Below are 21,859 nucleotides of genomic sequence, written 5' to 3' on the forward strand. Positions count from 1 at the left end.
GCATCTCCGGGGCGTGGCCCCCCTAACGGACGGCGATGACACGGTAGTAGGCATTCTGCGGTAACGATGCGGCGTGAATATTAGTAAAAACTCGGAGCGCGATAAAATTATGAGTTTTTTTGCACGACGTGGGCACATGTGCTATAGGAACGATAATATTTTTTTCATAATTTTTGGTGATGGAGAAGTATTCGAAAATTTCCCTCTCCGCGGATTGCCCTGCGCGCGTCTACGGCTGTGGCCGGCGGCCTCCGGGGGCTAGCTTGCCGCCAAATCTTGCGTAGGCGGCCTCTCACAAGTTTGGAAGTGTTGTGGTGGTTGCAAACGCCCGGCACGCATGTCCGGGGTGTGCCCCCCTCACGGACGGCGCCGCCGCTGGCACCTGGAGGGAGGAAACGGATGCGTCGGGTCTACACGGAGGGGATCTTGTTGTGGGTCTGGCCCGGATGTTGCTCCAAAGTTTTTCTATGGGCTGACCTAACACAACCGGTCGGTTGCTCCAGGTACTTGTGGATTCAGGCATTCGCAACTGTGAACTCGAGTTTAACAAACGGTATATCACTGCTGGATGGTGAACACACAGAGTGGTGCTTTTATTGATAGAAAGTCAGGATCCTTTCTCTTAAGAGGCTACTGTAAGAAATGGTAACTTGGGGCATGACTTGCAAGAAAGGGATTGTATGACAGAATGATATTACTTCATGGTAGAGTTTCTGCATCTGGAGATCAAGTTTTATCTTGGTGTCTCATGTCAGTTTTATTGTGTGTGTGTGTTTCAGTAACACATTTACTATTCTGATGATCTTGCAAATTTGTGAGCCGAAGAAATGATGACTTAGATACTTGCGTTCTGATAAGTATGCTGAGCAGAAATAACAGGCGGTCATCTGTTATATGATATATTAAATTAAATGATGATTTTTTTTATTAGGTGCAGTTTAGAATTTTGAGTGTACAATGCATCCTGTAATGAGAGACCACACACTTAAAAGTTTCTTTAGATTGAAAATGGCTGTATCTGCTTGCTAAATCCTAATTGCTATCCATTCCAGTACAATACTTATGTAGCTCAGTAGTCTAGGTTTGAGCATGAGAGTCGTTTTCGAATTGGAGAGAAAAAAATATAATTTGGGGTGATCCTGTTTTCCTACTGTCTAATCTTGGAGTAAGCTTGTCCTGAATATATGTGAACTCTTTTGGCACTTTGTGATTCTCTTTAGTCTCTCCGGTTAATATAACCAGTTCATTATTATTTTTATGTTATTTGTCTTTCACATGAAGATTCATTCTTTCTGGTTGTTTAGAAAGGACAAATAGATGCCGATCAGTTTGAGCGTGCGGGATAGCTTATGTGTGTCTGTTGTTTGGAGTGGGCAATTCCTGTGTTTTTCTTCTCACACTTCAGTTCTAGTCATACATGCAAGAAAGGAAACTGGGTTATGTATGTTCATGCCAAATAAACATCAGGAGGTAATGATGACCTGTTGCTAACTTCTGCGAGGCCATTCTTAAGAATGTTGTTTGTTTGCAGGATGTAGCTTGGGAAGGTCAGACTGTTGGAGTTGTAGCAGTTGTAGATTTCTTCAAGGCAAAAATAAAGCATTTGCACTTGGTGATATGAAAAAGGTTAGCTTTCAGGTTTTGTTTCAGCATGCTGTCACTCCTTAGCACTAATTATTACATACTAATTACTACCTGCACGTGCTTCTCGCTCCGGTCAAGAGATATTATCAGTTGGGTGTGTGCGTACTCAAACTTTTAAACGTATATATCTGTATCTACATGACTATTGGGAATTTGAGAGTTGAGACTAAACTTATGTAAATGATATTAGTATGTAGAAGACTGAAAAAACAATTTATAACATTTTAGCATTACAATTTGTGGTCAAGGTTCACGTCTCAATCATACCACATCAAATTCATGCGTGTATAAAGGGCCAGTTTGGTTGGTGTCCACAACTTCATGCCTGGGACAAATAGGTGCCTGGAATGTAGCTTCTTCCCAGTTCCAAGTAAAAAGTATTCCCTACAAATGGGTGCCTGGGACAAATTACCTTTGGTAGCTTTCCACGAAGGCGAGTTTCACAGCCTTTGACATATTTAAATGCAGTAATGTTCTGCATTTAAAACAGCATAAAGAGATCTTGTGGAACATACATATGTTTACTCGCTTTTCTGCACTGAGAAATTGTACCATTGTATATTACAAAATGAGGCATACACAATGGAAGTAATTGCTACTCAGCGGCACCCCAATTCGCCCCTGAAACTAAATTTGTCTTCCAAAAGTGTGCTGTGTGGTACAATAAAATATCATGTGCATGTATCCATAAAATATACATGTAACCGTATCATGGTAGGCTAAACCTGCAAATGAAAAACAAATAATGTTAGTTCCAAAAATAGTTATAGATGCAACAACATAGTAGCTGCAAAGAAGTAATGGAATGACACACCTGCCTCATCTCTCTAAAACATCTTTGTAGACAATGTTCTTGGTGCTTTTCCCGGATTTATCAACCTCCTTGTTTGGCTTGGCCAAAATCCGTGTCGTCTCTCTTGACACTCCCCTTGACAATGCAACATATAGCTGACCATGTGAGAATACAGGCTCAGGAAGGTAAATACCAACGTTTGGGATGGTCTGACCCTGTGCCTTATTAATTGTCATCGCAAAACTTAGGCGGATGGGGAACTGTTTTCTCTTAAGTTTGAAGGGAAGTGAGATGTCCTTCGAGGGCGACATAGGGATCCTAGGTATAAACACCCTCTTTCCAGCATGCTGACCTCCAACAATCTCCGTGTCGATTGCATTATCCTGGAAGGCTCTGATCATAAGTCGTGTTCCATTGCATAGGTCATTATGAGGGTCGAGGTTCCGAAGCAGAATGACTGGGCAGTTGACCTTTAATCTCAAAACATGCGGTGGCAAGCCATTTGGTGTGATCGAGTTCAAAAAATCAATTGTGTAATTATTTTGCAAGTCATCCTCGATTGAGTCGAAGCTATGATATAACTTTTCTTCGCCTGGAAACCTGGAGATCATCTTATCATTCAGGTCATCTACATGATCATTCTTGGTTGAAAGAATTGCACGTGCGCTCATGTACTCTCTCGATCTAGCATTGGCATGCAGCGATGGGAAGACATCTTCAATGAGCGTGTTAATAGCTTTTTCATCCTCAGTATAGCCGATCACAATGTCGTCAGGGAGACGCACATAGTCGTCGCCAATTGTCTCTTCTGTTCCATTGCCGATCCTTAGGAGGTATTTGGAGAACCAAGGATCAGCCTGTGCACGCATATTGTGCGTGAGACATATCTTGCGGGTCTTCTCCCACAAATATGATCTCAGAAGTGTAGCATCTGTGATCTGCGCTCTTGTCCCACGTGCCACAACGGAAAGGACCTGCCTGAAATCCCCACCAAAGACGACAACCTTTCCCCCAAACGGCAAAGGACATTCCATTATATCCTGCAACGATCTATCAAGCGTCTCAACAGCTTGACGTTTTGTCATAGCGACTTCGTCCCAAATTATTAAGGACACCTGTTTAAGCAACTCCGCTGTACCGCTTTGCTTTGTGAAACTACACATGCTGTTGTCAGTGAGCTTTATTGGAATTTTGAACCTAGAGTGTGCAGTCCGTCCTCCAGGCATTATCGACGCCGCTATACCTGATGTAGCAGTTGCAATTGCTATTTGGCCCATGGAACGCACCTTTGCAAGCAATGCCTTGTACAAGTACGTATTCCCAGTGCCTCCTGGACCATCAACAAAGAACACCTGACTTTTTTGGTTCATCACATGATCCATTATGTCATTGAAACCAGCCAGCTGCTCACTGTTCAAACTGCTAAATAGATCTAGATGTTCTTTGTCCACGGTGACTTGCCTCTCCTCTGTTACCTCTCTGTGCTCACCATCATAAGAACCATCGGTCTCAACCATATCTGGAAGTCCATAGGTTGTAATATCCTTTCCCATGGATTGCAACATATCCCTGATATTTCTAAGCACCATCTGTTCAAGTGTTGCCTCATTAGATTGGTTACGACGGTAATCCTCAGACATTGATGCTAGATGCTTGTCCCACATTTGTCGGATTTGCCTCACAAAATACCAGTATAGTCACAAACAACCGTCTTAGGGCACAAGGCATCTGAAATGTGGCTGCCTCTGTCATGCAATCATCAAGAGTCCTGTCGTGCTCAATGAGGCCTAAGTGCTCACATGCCTCCCTGAAGGAACTGCATGCCTTGCCATTTACTGTTTTTAAATCATCAAATGAAGTGGCACTCCAGACATGACTTAGTAGGACACGCAAGTAGTACCTTTCTCCTTCAGCAGGGTGTGCATACACAAGCCTTCTAATCTGTGATCTCTTATTTCTTCTGTTCTGCCACTCCTTGTTTCCAGCTATCCATCTATAATGTTCTGGAAACTCTCTGTACAACCATTTTCGTGCCTCTGGAAACCTTCGGTTCATCTCAAAGTACTCGGTAAGCATGGACTTGGAAGAAGATGGTCGAGCGAGAACATCTTCCAGATTTTCACAAGATTTAAATGCAATTGTATGCATGTTTGGCAAATGAAGCTGGAGCTGCAACACAGATGGACTGACACCAAACATTTTAAAACCAAAAATCATGTAAATAGCCTCTGGAGGAGATACATATCGTGCATCCCTATATTGTCGGATTTCATTGATGATTCCACCATCATTGATGATATCCTGCTCGAATGCAAATGATGTCCGATCATGCCCTTTGTAGATGTACTTGAACAAGTACTTGACTGCCTTGATGCTTGAGCATGCTTCGACATTAATGTGGCAGTTGTATCGCATAAGCAGAAAAGGGTTGTAAGGGACCACCCATCTATTGTCCAAATTTGCTCCTCTGATCCTAATTCCACGTCCATCGTCCCTCCTCCTATAGATGGGATATGAGTCTTTCCCTTGTTGTGTGGCATTGCAAAAATCTTGCGGGTAATGAAATCGGCACTGTCCATCAATCATGCAAGGACAACTTTTTTTCAACTCACCACAGGGTCCATGCATCATGTGTTTGATGACCAGATCATGTAGAATGGGGTATTTTTCTTTGTCAGCTATCTCTTCAGATATCACCCGATCATAGTCACCCGGGGTCGCTAACTTGCTTTTTGCTTTCATGATTAGAAGTATATGCTCATGCGGGAGACCTCGTTTCTGAAACTCCGTGACATGTACATAAGCCGCAACTTCTCCGAAATGCTTACCTTTAGTCAGTAAGTCCATCATATCTCGTTGTTTAGCTTTGTATACTCTTGCCACCAGGTCTGGACGGTCTTGTGGCAGTTGTCCAGGCAACAATTTCTCAGTTATCTCCTCCCAATAAGGATTGCAAGTCATTGTGATAAAATAATCCGGTTTACCCCACCGCTGGACTATTGCCATTGCATCTAGAAACCTCCATTGCATGTCACGGTCACCACCCGGAAATGTACGTGGGAGCACGATTCTCTTGCCAATCCGATCACCGCGTGACTCGCCGACAACGACAGTGTCAACAAGACCCTATAATAGTATACAAGGTTATAGAAAAGCATGGAATGTCCATAAAGTCGTTGCATTATGATCTATTAGAATATACAAAAGCACGTTACCTGGTAGAGGTCAGCGCGTATAACCTTCTGATTTTCCGGCTTTGAGTACCAGACAAGCCTCGTAGTCTCCATCTTGATATACATGTCAACAGCCCACTGTTGGAAAAGGCGCGCCCCGAACAAGATGATGTTAAAAAGCTTCTTCCTGACCTGTAGTTTGAAGCAGTAGTACTCCCTCGCACTAACAAATTTCCTGGCCTTTGTTGCATTCACCTCATTGTCACCAAAATCCTCATCTGGGTTATATTCATTGTCATCTACAAGATTCACAACATTTCAAATTCAATATGTTGTTTGCAGGCATAATAGTTGACCATATAAGAATTAAATATTAAGCAATGATGGCCGATACCCGCAGGTAAATCCGTGGCATGGTCTTCATGTGGTTCAAAATTCCCAACTTGTTCACTTTCTGTAATGAAGTTTTCATGTGATAGAAAAATGAGAACATAAGTCTTCATTCGTAAATAGCAAGTATATAAATTAATAGTGCACATCATACCTGTAGATAAATCAGAGGTTTGGTTTACTTGTGGTGCAGTATTATGCGCTGAATATTGGGTCGTGTCATCTACAAGATTGACAACATTTCACCTTCAATACGTTGTTTGCACCGATAATAATTGACCACATAAGAATTGAAGAATAAGCAATGATGACCGATACCTGCAGGTAAATCCGTGGCATGGTCTTCATGTGGTTCAAAATTCCCAACTTGTTCACTTTCTGTAATCAAGTTTTCATATAACAGAAACATGAGAACATAAGTCTTCATTCATAAATAGCAAGTATATAAATGAATAATGAACCTCATACCTGTATATAAATTAGAGGTTTGGTTTACTTGGGGTGCAGGGTTACCCGACGAACATTGTGTGGTGTCATCGAGGGGGCCAACATATGGCATCCTACGATTCCAACCAGTATCCCCATGTGGGAAGAATAGTGGATATGACAATGGGTCGTAGCACCCATAGTATGCTCTAATATATAGGGGGCGGTCTCCTTTTTTTCCATGTACGACAACACTTCTATCAAAGCAATTCTTTGGGTCGCTCCCTTCAACCCATATCGCTGCCACCTGAGAAGTCGTTGGGGCATTGTACCTTCGTTGATATCCGTGTTTAGTGAGATCCTATACTCATCTAGATTTGGAACAGACCCAAGGCTCTTTAAAACTTGTGCATAAGGGTTATGCTCAAGTATTCGCAGAATCTTTCGTATGAGTTCTATATTAAGATCTGGAGACCTCATAGCCCTGTGAACCAAGTCTTGATCTGTATCATAAATATAGAGCTGCAAATGGCGAGGTCCATTATCAGCCGGCACCAGACCATCAAGAGCGTGGTATAAGCCACCACATGCACGAAATGTATATACTCCAGTTCCTGCCGCAGTGCTTACTCGGCGATCAAGAGTGACTCCTAGAGTTGTGAATGAGAAGTGCGTGTTGAAATACCGTATATGCTCTCTGAAATATTTAGCATCATCATCATCTTGACTTGTAAACAACCGTTTCAGCTCTTCTGGAACGTCTGGAGTAATAATATTGACTTTTCCTTTTCTGCAACAAAATGTTGGGCCCTCAAATGGAAACCGCAATGCCCCACAATGGCGGCAGTCGGGAACCTTTCTTAGGACATGGTGCTTTGTAGGTAGGTTTCGGTAAATGAATTCATCGGTATTTGATACTGGTGCTGCTCGTGGGCGTCCAAGTTGGTAAGATTCATAAGCAAGACCTAGCATTAAAGAACAATATATATTAAATTATGAATGAAGACCTATGAGGCTCATGGTAAATTCGGAAATAGACAATGGACATACCTTCGGCCATAAATATTCTAGCTTCCTCATCAGGCTCATGGTACACAGATTCTCCAGTTTGCAATGGCGCCAAGCAGTCTAGTAGGCAATATATTGGTCAAACATAAATGCCACAAAATTGTCAACGAAGAACCTGAACAGTGAACGACTAAACATATAATGTACCTTCAAAATTGGGTTGTTGAACAACGGGCTCAAATATTCCATATGGATCTTCTATCTGGTCGTTGCCCACTACGAAAAACCACAAGATAAGTAGAGCATACAAAATCAGGTACTATAGTAGTCTAGGGTCATAAAAATTACTTTGTAGATCTTGAGTGCTTTGAGTATCATCTGGAGACGGTTCTGCAGGGCGTCTCTCATCATTAGTTGGCGTCTTCATTGGTTGACTGGAGCCATTAAAAGGCTCTATACCTGAATAGACGAAAGAGAACCAGGAATTGCGGTCAAATAAACACTATGGACACACTTCCACCATAACTAAATGGACGAACTAAACCGGACCTTGAATTGAGAAATCTGGGTTACGTATTCTGCTAAGTTGGGGTGCCTGAACCCCTGAAAGTTGTGTAAGAGGCTCTGCATTGTGTTCAATTGACAGTAACTTTCATTCAGAAGCTGATTATAGTTTTGTTCTTGTTTAGAAGATTACAAACCAAAGCCATTAAAGCATACCTTGTGCAATATCTCTTACGACGGTGGAGATTGATTGCATGTTATGACCAAGAGGCATAGCAACAGCTCTAATGCGTCCACCAATTTGTTGTATCTGATATGCATCATTCCGGTGCAACCAATCGGACTCCTCGTCGTATGTTAAAGTATTCTCCTTGTCGTGGGGGGCATGTTCAGCTGATAGAGATGAATTTGGTATATTTGATGCTACTGCATGAAAATTGTAGATAACATCAGTAATTTTTTTGTTATATTCGATAAGATAACACCATGCAATCAATATGTTATGGTAGCACAGAACCTTCAGACGCTATTTGTTGTAGCTGGGTGACACCGGATTGTCCTGTAGCTGGTGTGTGTGACACGGTGCTATCATTGGTGAGTAGGGTCGTAGTAGCCTTTCTGTGCTCACGTGATAGGCATTGTCGTTTTAATATTTCATCCTTATTTTGTGCATACCGCTCCCTGTCCCTTTGCCTCCGTATCTCTTTAGGGTCTACATAGATGAGAAAGCTAGTTAGTATCAACAAATAGGGTTCACTGTAGTTGGTTGATTGTCATTACCAATGGGTATGGACATCGGTGTTTGTGTTTCATTTTCATGGACACTGATATCGGCGGAAGCGTCAGCCATTTTTTTGTTTCTGTAGGCGTGACGTTGTCTCTTTAATATTTCGTCTCTATTTTGTGAATACCGTTCCCTATCCAGTCGCCTCTTCAGCTCCGTAGGGTCTACATGTATGATTTAGAGTATCATAAGTTACCTGAATAATATGTAAGCATGCAGTATATGGCCATACTTACCTTGGGACATGGCTAGGGGTGTGTGTGGCACATTTTGCTCATCATTCGGCAGAGGTTTATCATTCTGCTTCTTTAAACGTGCGTCACGACGTCTTTTCAGGATGTCCTCTCTATTTCGTGCATAATATTCTCTGTCCCTCTGCCTCTTAATTTCTTTAGGGTCTGTTTAAATATACAATAGAAATTAGCACGTTCGTTATAGAAGTGTTCATCAACCCAGAAAAAAAGAAGCGCTCAGTTGGCTGGTAGTTACCTGAGGAATGGATGTTGCTTATATCCTGAAATGGGGTGCGTGCCCCCGAGTGATTTGGAGAAGTCATAACGTCGACTTCGTAGACTGAATACTCCAGTCAAAAATCTGTCAAGAGGGTTGACTGGAAGCATATATTAGTTAGAATTAGATTCAAGTTATGTTGTCATAAATCTGTAGATTGCATTTTCTTAAAGCACAAGGAAGTTAGAAGATAACTTGCAAGAACAAGAAGAAATGTGTAATATTAAAATCTTGCCTGATGTTTTCAGAGGATGGCACAGGTGATGCAAGGAACTGACGACCTGTTTGCAGCGAGAAGGTGAGGCAGGAGCAGCCGCGCATCTAATGGCCAGTGGAGGGCGGCGAGGGAAGGCGGCGGTGTTTTCGTGCGGCGAGGTCGCCGTCCAGGAAGGCGAAGGCGATGATGTTTCTGAGCGGCAAGGGGATATCGGTGGGATATGTTTCTTGTTTTTGGATTTGGATTTGGAAGGTCTATTATTATTTGTGGGAATGGGGGATACGTGATTGTAGGGATTGTATTTGCTTTCGCGTGGAAGTTTTCCTCCACGGTGGAGTACGGTCAGTCAATGTAAATTAGTAAGTGCACACCAGAAAACATATCAGGTGAAGGCTAGCCGTTGGATATAGATTAGTGGGGATAATCATGCGGTAGTAGTGGGTCCGTGTATGTTTTGTGAGGTGCGTTTAGCAAAGATAATGTTTGCTCTTTTATTAGTAGTGGAGATTCAAGTTGGGTGAACCGACCGGGTTTAATTGCACTAGCTCCTTGATCGACTCCGACCCGGGATCATATCACGTGGATGTCGCATGCCACCCGGCCTGCTCGCCTGCATATATACACGTACGCCGCGCCTCTTGTTCGGCAGTTCGGGCAAAAAGTAAAGCAAGCAAGATCAAACCTTTGGTTCTGAAGCGAGGAGCAGCATGGAGGAGGACGATCTGCCTCCATCTCGGCACACGTAAGTCTCGATCCTTTGCGAGCCACCGATCTGTCTCCCCTACACTTTTCCTTCTTCGACTTGCTTTAAGATTATTATTATTTTTGAATTTTTTACTTGCTTTACTTAAGATTGATTGTCGCCCTACTTTAGCTGGTTTTTTAAAGATAAATCGTGAATTCAAGGGATACAAACACAATTAACACATACCTAATCTTTGCATACACAACCAATATCAACACACACAAATCACACCAAGAACTATCAAAGTCAACAAAGATCGAATCTATGACTGGGTGGGGTTAGCAAGAAAAAACAAAAGTCCAACCTCTGCCTACTCTGTCTTCTCTTTTTTGGAACTATTTTTTCTTTTTAAGAGAAAAGTTAATCACTTATATGTAGGATATTAACCAAACCGACATATGGTAGGGGCATCTTCAAAACGGACCCTCAAACCTCCCGCGAGCGTTCGAATTGCACTGTCCGGACACAGTTTCCATCCAACTCAGTCCCGCATCGGTCGACCGACGCGTCCGGATGTTCGTTTTCCCCGCAAACTGAAAACAAACAAAGGGGGGCTTTGCGGAAATCTGGACATTAGTCTGGCCAATCAAAAGGCACCATGTACCGTCTCTACTCTTCGTCTACTCAGAATGGCTAGCATTTGGTGGAAGACATTGTGCTAATTGCGCTACATTTGATGGAAAGTAGTGTGGAAGGCGTTTATACATATGGCGGGAGGTGCTAATTATACTTGATTAGGCGATCATGGCTAGATTAGGCGGTGGTGTTTTTTTATGGAGGAAGGTCCTTCGTTTAGTAGCTTCATTTGGCGTTAAGCATAGCTTCATTTGGCTGAAGCGCTTTCCGCCAAATTTCTTATGAGTAGTTTCGTTTGGCAGGACATGGTAGCCTTCATTTAGTTGTGTTTACTAGTTTTATTTAAGCAAATGCTTGCTTTATCTGGTATGATTAGCAGCCTTCCGCCGAACAAAAAACTACTTATCAAATCATAAAATCACAATTGTTATTTTTTAAGGCAAACATTTGCGATATAGGGTTAGATGGATGGCTCCCATATCCGTGTCTGGATATCTTATATTAGATTTTTAAATCCATACAAAGACATGCAAACGAAATAAACCTATGTACTACGTCAATCAACTAGCTGCTCATTGGAGATGTCGGCGATCTCTGTGTCCGGCTCCGGCAGCATGGGCGGCAGTTACAGCTCCAGCCTCCTCCGCCTCTATCTCCCACGTCGAGTTTGGCGAAGAGCGCATCCGACGCCGCTTGCTCCTGCCGGAGGAACACCCTATTAGCCTCGACACAGGCCTCATCCTGGATGGACTCTAGTATGGCCTGCTGCTCCGCCATCTCGTCCGATTGGGCGACGACGAACTCCGCCTCCGCCTGCTTCATATTGAAGCCCGACAGCTCTGGCTCCTGCTGCTCCGCCTCCTCCACCTCCACCAGTGCTAGCTCTTCTCCCTCCTCTTCCCCCGCCTGCTCCTCCTCCGGCTCCGGCGAGTCCGGAGGCAGCCCGGCAGCCATGCGGGCGAGGCGCGCGGCTTGTCTCGCACGCGGATCTCTTGCTGGATCTTGTAGCGGCGTGAGCATTGCGTAGTAGGCGATCTTCCTCCGAACCATGGCGGAGCGGTAAAGGGAGGAGGTGGATGGGCTCGGACTGGCCGCGCAGAGAGGGGCGGGGGGTGGATGAGCTAGGGTTGCGGGACGCCGACCGGGTTAAATAGGCGGATTCGGTCTCGGGCGGCAAGCCGGAGCGGCTCGCAACGTTCACACTACTGCAATGTAAGAGGCGTCCATCGGACCGCTGGGTTTCCGGGAGAGTCCACGTGGGACCCCTTAGTCAGTCCTACGTGGCGGGCGTACCCGGGCGCGCCCGGGCGTCCCATATCCGCCTCATATTTATGCTGGATATGAGGAGTGCCAGTCAGTCTATGCGTTTGAGGCACCCGCCTGAGTCAAATTTTGCGACCGGCAGTGATCGGGCAGCCGCCTGGGTGTATGAGGCGGGTTTGAGGCGCCCGACTAGAGATGCTCTTACTCCCATCCGTTTCTTTTTACTTCGCGTATAAAATTTGGTCAAAGTCCAACTACATAAAATTGACTAAATTTATATAAAAAAATATGAACATCTACAATATTAAAAATATATAGTATGAAAATACATTTCATGATGCATCTGATAATATTGATTTCATATTGTGAATGTTGATATTTTTTTAATATAAAATTAGTCAAACTTTATAAAGTTTGACTAAATCTTATATGCAGACTAAAAAGAAACGAAGGGAGTAGTTATTTATGGTTATATGATTCGTTATCATAAAAACTATCGTGCGTTAAACAAAGACTTTGTTATTTTGAAACGAAACTTAGTTCGTTCGAGTCGACGCATTCTTTGGGGGAAATCGACCGCTCGCGGGAAGGGCGCAACGAGCGAACGGGCGCCGATCTATAAAACCACACTTACTGGCCAGAGGGGGGCCGCCAGACCGGCAGAGTACTACCCACCGCACAAAATTTCCCCAATCTACCGAGACTAGCCGTCGCCGCCCGCCGCAGCGAAACGAGAGGAAACCCTAGGCCAAAAATTCCCCAATGGCTAGCCCCGCCGCGGGCGACCATCACTACCTTTTCGTATGCACCCACGGCGATTGTCAGCTTCGAGATGTTGTTTCCCATGAGTTCGCCGAGGATCATCGCCGTCACCACGAACGCGAAGATGATCGCCGTCGTTCCGAGCTGGCCCACGCCAAGCGGGAGCTTGAGGTCCGCCGCACGGACGCCCAACGCCATCGAGGGCGGCGCAAGGCCAGCTCTCTTGAGTCATCTTCCGGCGAAACCGGGTGAGATCCCCCTTCCCTCCCCCCTTGAGCTTTCTATCTACTAGATCTATTCCCCTGCGCGCTCGTTGGTTATTACTACTGTTAAAAAGAAACTCTTTTTAGCATTTTAGGGCAGAAAATTGCTTTTTCCCCCCTCCCATCACCGGCAGGTCACTGGTGTGTTTCTTAGTTTGCAAATCAGCTCAATCTTGGCAATCATGCTAGGAGAGGACTCCCAGCACTGTATGCACCATCTAATTTGACGCAATAACATGGGGAAATGACTAGTACTAGCTTCCAAGCAGACTCTTTGAAACTGGATCTAACATTTCTCCTGATTTCCACCAGCCAGCCAGCCACCCATCCAAAGGAAAAAAAAAACCCAAGTTTATTCGTCTAAACATTGAGGACGTCTATCACACGGGCATGCCATTCCTCAAGCATTGCCCTCACCACCGTGCGCACCACTGACATTAGCCTTAGGCTTGTCCTGTTATACTAGTCGTGGAGCAAGTGTAAGTATATTGGTGATATTACGATGTCTAGGGCAGCAACATGGTACTGATTTGTATTTCAAACAGAACTGAATTGCTGGAATAATCTGTTCTGATTTTTGTTCATAGATGTAGTTATCATACCAGAATCACCGCCGAGAATAATATATATGTAGTTCTAAAGATAAAATACTATCATATTCATTGAGCTTGTTCCCTTTCAGGTGTGATGAACATGTCGGAGATACTACTCAGCCACCATCAGCACACGCAGTACAAGAGCTAGTTGATTCATTCTCAAATCAGCTACCTGGGAGGATTGATGACAAAGGAAAATCACCCATGGGTATTTTCGTGGAGGCAAAGGACCTGGTTTCTTACACACGTGACTGGGAAAACTCTTGGGGTGGCGAGTTCGGCTCCTTCGAATACTACAGTAATCTACGTACTACCCATCTGGTTCTTGCTCTGGTTTTCATCTTCCTACTGTATACCTCAACTGGATTAGTCCCTTACTGATTGAAAAAAAAGAAGAGATCAGTTTCCTTGTAGCTAGCCTGTGCATTGTATATGTCTGAACCTGAATTCTTTAGTTAACGTTTGTGTTCTGGGCTGATTTGGGTCTTCTGCTGCAGCGTGCGTCAGAGCCATGCTCTTCACATGCAGACCCACCCCATCTCATGCAGGTGTCAAGACTTGCCTGCAGATCTTCTCCATCAGAGTCACAGAGATCAATGATGCTCTTGAGTGGCCACTCGAGGTCTATGGCTTGGTGGCCACCCGAGACTCAGTGGATCATAATCGCAACGTTATCTTCAGACGCGGGAGGGACGCCTGCCTACAACTCACTCAACAGGTCTGGTGTGGTGTGTTCAAGTATTATTTTCATTTATTATGTGGGGCTGGCTATATTTTATCCTGTGTCCTTATTTCTCTATGCAGTTGGTCAATTTATTTATGAGAAGTGCAACTGATGCTTGCAGGATCCATTATTGACGCTGACCGGCCCATCTCGTGCGATCGTCTTCACCGGCCCTGTCGACGTCGAGATCCAACTCAGACTGAAGGGAAGAACCACAGAGCATGAGGACAAAGATTTGATCTCCAAAGTGTTAGTATACGGACGTGATCCCAGTGACAAATTTGCCGACGCAGGCATAGGCAACCACGACATCATGCACAGCAGCTGTTCTTCTGAGTTGTGCTCCCTACAGGTTACCTCCGCCCTGCTTGCCGGAGCGGTCGAGGCCACAGTGATCTGTGCTAAAGTCATCCAAGGTCGATGGCCCAAAAACCTGGGAATCCGCATTGTTGCCCGCTCCGCCAGCATAGACGAGGATTTGGTACTGCTTGATGCTCGAGACGGGACGTTTCGTGTGGATCTAGCCGATGGCATCATCGCCCTCTCTAGACATGTTGTCTGCGTGGAAAAAGATGGGAGGCTGAAGCTTTGTATAGAGGCCTACAGCAAGAGGAGCGGATGCATGTATGAAAAATCCGATGTTACCGAGTTGGTCCCCAAGAGATCCTCCGCCAGTCTTGGCAGATGCAAGCTTGCCTTCTGCACGGTTCAGTTCACTGTAGGTTGGTCGTGCCTCGTGGCCAGAGTGGATGACCTGATGACCTATGGCATCTGATCTGATGCAACCAACCCAACCATTTATTTAGCTGTGGAGCAGTGGTATGTTAAAGATGCTGAACTGCTGTTTATGTAGTGTAGTATGGCTAACAAGAAGTCATGTTAGTTTGATCAAGTGTCCAGACATTGACTGGTCGGTTAATGTTTATGCTGAACTGCTGTCAGATAAGTCATGTTTGTAATGGGGTAAAGTGTCCAGAACAGTAAGTCATGTTAATTCGATCGCTATTTATATCTTGGTTGATGAGCTGTGTGCTGCTGCTCTTATGGTCTGCATCCACAAGTGAATTTCTTGTGTATCTCTGCATGCATCTCTAAACAAAGTTCCCTCGTCTACTTATATCTTGGGCAATGTATCTCTGTTACTTCGTGTCCACAAGTGAATTTCTTGTGAATATCCCTGGTCAGCTATATACCATTGTTGTTTTTAAATACATCGTGGACCAGGGAGGGAAGGTTTTCAGTGTTGGATCATCAAACACATGCCTTGTAGACACAGCCGCAGGAAGAAGCAAGAGAACCTGGGGGCTGCGTCATGTGTTGGTTCAGGTTGAGTTTTTTGCAGTGAGAAGCTGGCGACAAAATACAGGGCCTTCGCTCATTCGCTTGAGTTTACATAAATAGCATCCATGTGCTCAAACCAATTGAGCTAAAATCACATGTGTAGATCGTCTGGCCCATTCCTCTAACTAGATTTTGTCCGTGTTCCTGAACTGTTCGTTGCCTCGCAGTTGGCCCGGCCGCCTGGGAGAGGGAAGTGACCTTGCCGCCTTTGTACGATGGAAGAGGGGAGCCGTGGATCGGCCGCCCGCTCCATCTAATGATGTCATCTGATCTCGCGCCACTGCTGCCCAGAAGTTCACAAAGGGCTTCACTGGACCATCGGGGCAGGGTTCCCAGTGAGTTCTAGGCTTCCATCTCTTCATGCCACGGTGCCACCAGGGGCGTCGGCATTTGTCTGTGTTGCAATGGTCTCAAATCGATACATCGCCGCTGCCACCACCACCTCCTCCATTGTGAAATCGAGTACCGGTACAACATCCGGTTCAGGTACCTCAGTCCCCTCACCTGTCCGATGCACATAGCAGTAAGCGACCCGGGATGCCTGCCTACGATGGAATTTCTGAGGTTTGAGGGAGAAGGAGTTCGTATTTGGCTCGAAATTGTGAGGCCTATTTTCAGTTATATCAAAATCCTGGGTCATTTGAACTGATGTCCGCATCTCTGCATCTGCATGGCGAAGCTGCTCATTGGTTTCAGTCTTATAAGCTCACTGGTCATTACAAAAGTCGGGGAAACTTTTGTGTGGCTGTTACTCAAGAATTTCAGGTCAATGTCCATCAAAGTTGTATGCAAAATTTACTTGTTTTGAGACAACATGGATGGATGTAGGAATATAGAACCGCCTTCCATCAGCGTGTGTACCAGGTCAGGATGTATGAAGGAGTTGGTGAAACCATGTTGGTTACTCAGTTCATATTGGGTTTGAAAGAGGAAATCCATTCCGCTGTTGAAATTCAGTTACCATCCACGATAGCTATTGCAACACAATATGCCTTGGTACAGGAAGCAATGCTGGAAAGAGCAAAGATGCAGGGAGCGCGGAATTACAAGAAAAATCTGTCCAGAGGGCCGGTTCCCATAGTGGATTACTAGCACATATGCCCGTGCTTTGCAACGGGAAAGTACTAACTCCATATCTTTCTTTTTACGTTGACTTCACACCATCCTATTGTCGAATTTAGCATAAACGACACGAGAATCAGGCTATCTAGATGTGATACAGGTAAAACAACTTACAAGAGTTATCGAGCGTGAACAATCGTCATCTATCTTCCAGCGAGATGTGCTCTCGAATCATCAGATTGCCTTGTGCGTGCAGTCAATGCATTTTTATTAGATTTAGGTGTACATGAATTCTTTTGATGTGGTTGCACCTAAGATTCTGCTTTCTCACTGTTGATCTCCATCTCCCTCTCTCGCTCGCCTCTCTCCCTCTCAATCCCTCCCTCCCTCTCTCTCTCTCAATCCCTCTCTCCCTCCCTCCCCAGACCAATTACCGTTTGACTGATTCCTCCAACAAACATTATCACCGTCTGAAGAAAATTAGATGGTTCTGAACGCGACCCAATAGGATAAACATAGTTGAACTGGTGTGAATGGTACCACAGTGGACAACTTTTTTTGTTCTCAATATGATCTCTCCTGATGCTTAGTCATCCTCTTTGAAGTCAAGAGCAGACATATATGCATAATGCCATCGGGTATGCCACGTGGTTATTTTGTATTTACCTTTACATAACTTCCTCATATCTCATATGTTTTATCTTTTCCTTTTTGAGATGATGTACATCTTTTTTTGGTTCCTATTGCATATGGCCATCTACCAAATAACAGTGATCTACTCCCCTCGCTCATGGGTACCCTTTAGTGGAAGAGAAAGCAAACTACTGCACGTGTATATCGTCCACTGAACATAATGTACCAAGAAAAGGTTCTTTTTTTAGGGGTCCAAGAAAAAGTAGCGAGCCGATGTGCTTCCTGATGTTAGGTTGGTCGGCACCCCTCCCCCTCGCGTCGCCTCCCCTTAGGTGACGCCAGGGGGCTCCGAACCCTAGCACCGCAGGCCTCCTCTCGCGCCTCCCTCTGCCGCCGCTGCCACCGGCGAGCGCCGCGGCGGCGGCGGGCCAGGCGCCGAAGGCACCTAGGCGGGTGGATGCGGCGAGATCTCATCTGAGGCGGCAGGGGCGGCCCTTCTCGTGGGATCCGAAGGCGATGGCTGGGGCGGCGATCCCTTGCCCTGCGGCGGTGGCCGAAGCGCCCTAAGCCGATGGAGCGATGGCCCTGTGATGGACGGCGGCGGTGGCAGCGCCCCATCCGACGGGGTGCCTGATCTGCGCGGAGATGGTGGCGGCGGCGACTGCGGATCGAACGCCCCGATCGGATCCGCCGCGGGGTGGCCTTCCGCCGACCGGTGGCACGTGGAGGGACCGGTGAGGAGATGTCGGATCTCCGCAAGTTTACCAACGGCGGTGGCATTCGTCTTTGTGGCGAGACTCCGCTCGGTTCCAGCCAGCCGCGAGATCGGGACGACGTGGCTTCCGGTGAAAATTGCGCCTGACTGCGGTCATGGCGGACGATGGCGGTGTCTCCTACGCCGTTCCCTTCTCGAGGCATCGTCGCTGCAGGTCACGTCAACCTGATCGGAAGGTTCCGGGGGAAACCCTAGGTCTGGGTCTACCGGATCGGAGGATGGCTACGTTTTGATGTCGTTCTCCCTCCTGGGGGCATCGTTTTGAAGCAAGTGTTGGCTGGAGGGGACAAGAGGAGGAGCGGCGTGGTATCTGACACGTCGACAACGGCGGGTCTCAGCGGCATGGAGCAGCGGGGTCTCGCCGGTGGACGTGTGATGATGGACGAGCGCAGGATGGTGGCGTGGTCTGGTGTCGTGGTGGCTTCGACGGTAGCTAGACCGGCAATTTACATGCAACAGTATAACACTAAAAATGGATTGGTGGCAGGTGGCTGTGGCGGCCTCATACCCGGCAGCCGTCCTTGTTGAGGAGTGCGCCGGACTGTTGGGTGTCCCATACCCGGTAGGCGTCTTGGTTGGGATCTCAGATCTTAGATGTTAGATTTGGCTGCGAGGTCTGTTTGATATTAGGCCCAGACTATCAGCATCCCTTCATCAACTGGATAGGAGTAGCGACAGATATTGCCTAGACGGTGGCTTTAGTCTTACTTTTGTATGACTTTGTAAGATTTTGGGTAAATAATTAATAAAGTGGCTGCATGCATTGTCCAGTTGCAGAGGCCGGGGGTCCTTCTCCATTTTTTAAAAAAATAGAAAAGATATCAGTGCAGAATACGTATATAAGAAATCAAAGGGCGATGTATGAAAAATGATAGAAGGAAATAAAACTGAAAAAACAAACCTCCTTTTACAAAAACTGCAAAATAAACCTCTCTTTAATATTAGATACAGATAAAATAAATAGATAGTACAGAAAAAAAATCGTTGGACAACAAAATTGCCGCCTTCAAAAGAAGCCACTAAAACATAATGCCTATAATAATTATAAACATTGTACCAGGGAGGGCAGCTATGTTGCCTCGACATCTTCAACGTCATCTCCGCCTGGTCCGGTGCAACACTCCCCAGGCATCATTGCAAGCGGAAGCAGCAGCATTAACGGATGTCATCGATGCTTGAGGCAACACTGTTGGGCAAACTCGGTATCGTGACACGTTGTCGGGTCGGAGACGATGATGCAAACCATGCACGGTTACAAGTAACAACCTTGTCTAGCCATTGCCGATCCATCTTTGGTCGGGCATGCGTAGATGAAGGTGCCGAACTTGGGCGAGAACCTGGAGAATCTACATCGATTTACACACAATACCCGAAGCAGGCTGATTCATTTGTCTCTCGAAGCTGAATGATCTGGTATAGCTAGGTGCTCTTTCCTTTTCTGCATTATTTCATACTCTCATATTGATTGCTCACAATAAACAGAACCGGGGTAGTTTCCGTATATCCAGCTCGTTGTTGCTGGCCATTCCGATGAGAAGGATCAATCCACCAGTAGTCAGCTTTGTACATACCAGAGATCTATCAGGTTCTCGGTTCTGACATAGGTTTCGCTCTTCTCTGCACGTACAATTTTATCTCAATGGCCCACTTCCTCTCTTCAACGGCAGCACAAAAGGCAGAATCAGCAGTTCACATACCCGAAGTAGCAAACAGAGAAATTCATCTTGATCGATCCTTTCTTTTCACTGCACAAAAGCAGTACACAAAGCAAATCAGCACAAAGTCAGCAGCCCCACAAACTTGAACGAATCACACCCTTGTAAAAAGTATAACCTCATGGGGCAAAGTTGTAACAAGATCGCCATCTGTGCTGAGGCGACCCACCACGTCAACATGATGTGGTCTCTGGATCCAGCCGACCGTTGTGATCTGCGGCCATCCTGCCGGCCGGTGTCGACGGCGCGTACAGCGCCGTGGACACCATCGTCAATGGCCGTTCTCGAGACTGCCACCTCGCCAGGGCCAAGCTCGTGGGCCGCCGGCCTCCTTAGGCTCTGCACATCGCCTTTTGCGAAGTACTACTGCCCCGCTGTTCCTGTCCGTCCGGGCTTGTGCGTGGGTGCCGAACTACGGCGACGTCGATGCCGCGGGGCCATGGATACCTTGCATGGCGGAAGGCCACCACACAGAGCTGGCGCTTCTCTACAATGGCGGCTGTGCTGTTGGATCCCAGGTTGTAGGCCAGATTCAGCGGCTACTTATTGGCGCGCGGGACGGACGTGCTGAAACAGATTAGAGTTCATAAGCTTTACGTCTCGCCATGATGCAATGTCTTCGGTAGCGCCTGATCTCTTTCCGTTTTTTTACGGATCTGCTAATTTACATGCGGATGAAAACAATTCGCCTTCATCCGTTTTCTGTGCCCTGAGATCTGTGCGTGGAGATTCGTGTGTGTGACCCATTATCTCGTTTCTCTTATCAGGCCCGTGTGGTTGACCCGTTATTTTTTCCATCGCAACCCGCGTGTCTGTGTGGTTAACACTATCGCGAGTGAAGTTTGAAATAAACCCTGAAGTTATACAGGTCGACGCAAATGAACCCTCATCTTTAAATCCCTGAAGTTGATACCCCGTATTTACAAATCCCACTTAACCTAGACCCCGTATGAGTACAATCTTGTTTGGGGTAATAGGAAAGCCGCGATCCCAGCCGGGATTGAACTCTACTGTCACTTACTACATGGCTCCACCTGTCATATGCATCTTCTTTCCCAGTCTCTTCCTCACATGTTCACTCCCCTACCGACCCACCCTCATGGTGACAAGCACTGGCTGATGAGGTGCGGTGCAGTGGCCACGGACGGCGGGAGCTCCTCAGCAACTTGCTGCACCTGGGCAAGTCCGACTTGGTGGCAGCCGTGGTCAGCGATCACCTATGGCTGAGTGAGTATTCTCAATGCCAAGTGAGGGGAGGCGCGGCTGGCGTTCGAAGATCGAAGCGTTCGATTTGCACCCGGTGGATCGATTCTAGCCACGGGCTAATCAGTGTGTGCAAGTAGCAAGTACACAGAAGAATACACGCACATGCTACAAGCCAGCAAGCTACTGAATCGATACTAGCGAGCGGCTAGATGCGTACACGTACGCACGTGAAACAAACGCACGCGGGGCAGAAAGCCAAGCCGCCGAGGACACCCTCGCCGGGGATATGGCGACGCGGTACGATGAGGCTGAGGCGTGGCGAGTAGGCGGGCGCAGCTACATAGCAGGCTCACCTCGAACGGCGCACTCCAAGCCGCGTACGTCTAGGTGTCTAGCAGGCTCACGCCACTCACCTCGGGAAGATGCAGAAGACGCCGACGAAGGCTATGGAAGAGAAATGGCCGTGCACACTTTGGTCAACATCTGCAGCAAGCAGTGGCGTTTCGGCGTCCTCGCCTCACCAAGCACACCGCCGACTAGGCTGCCGCAGTCACCTCGCTGGGCACGGCACCTTTGGAGATCACCCTACCAGGAGCCGTCGTCGCAAGAGAAGTACACACTCGCGGCGGCGTCCGCGCCACCCGCAGGTGAGGGCGCACATTGTTTAGCATATACCCTATTGTCATTTATGAAGAGCAGAAGGAGAGAGAGAGGTGAACGAGGAAGAAGATGATGCGTTGCCGGCGCCC

The 21,859-nt window shown here is 46.5% G+C and overlaps 1 protein-coding gene and 2 long non-coding RNA genes across 4 annotated transcripts; 2 read left to right on the top strand and 1 right to left on the bottom strand.

Annotated features, from left to right (window-relative positions):
- Positions 1 to 483: 483 nt before the first annotated feature.
- LOC125522688 lies at positions 484 to 9,939 on the top strand. The gene is made up of 3 exons (XR_007289927.1): positions 484 to 503; positions 1,532 to 1,626; positions 9,481 to 9,939. It is a non-coding gene; the product is annotated as an uncharacterized LOC125522688 (long non-coding RNA).
- On the bottom strand, positions 7,662 to 8,059 carry LOC125522689. The gene is made up of 3 exons (XR_007289928.1): positions 7,984 to 8,059; positions 7,783 to 7,893; positions 7,662 to 7,710 (listed from the first exon to the last, which is right to left on the bottom strand). It is a non-coding gene; the product is annotated as an uncharacterized LOC125522689 (long non-coding RNA).
- Positions 9,940 to 12,682: 2,743 nt separating the features above from the next.
- On the top strand, positions 12,683 to 15,402 carry LOC125520338. 2 transcript variants are annotated; one of them, XM_048685231.1, is made up of 4 exons: positions 12,683 to 13,043; positions 13,741 to 13,961; positions 14,152 to 14,372; positions 14,500 to 15,402. In XM_048685231.1, exons 1-4 carry the CDS (start codon positions 12,796 to 12,798, stop codon positions 15,151 to 15,153), a joined length of 1,344 nt encoding a protein of 447 aa, XP_048541188.1. In that variant the 5' UTR covers positions 12,683 to 12,795; the 3' UTR covers positions 15,154 to 15,402. The 2 variants fall into 2 exon arrangements, with proteins under 2 accessions (XP_048541188.1, XP_048541189.1); XM_048685232.1 differs by having other exon boundaries at positions 13,741 to 13,952.
- Positions 15,403 to 21,859: the final 6,457 nt, after the last annotated feature.

Source organism: Triticum urartu, chromosome 7 (assembly GCF_003073215.2).
Source record: "Triticum urartu cultivar G1812 chromosome 7, Tu2.1, whole genome shotgun sequence".
Taxonomy (NCBI): Eukaryota; Viridiplantae; Streptophyta; class Magnoliopsida; order Poales; family Poaceae; genus Triticum; species Triticum urartu.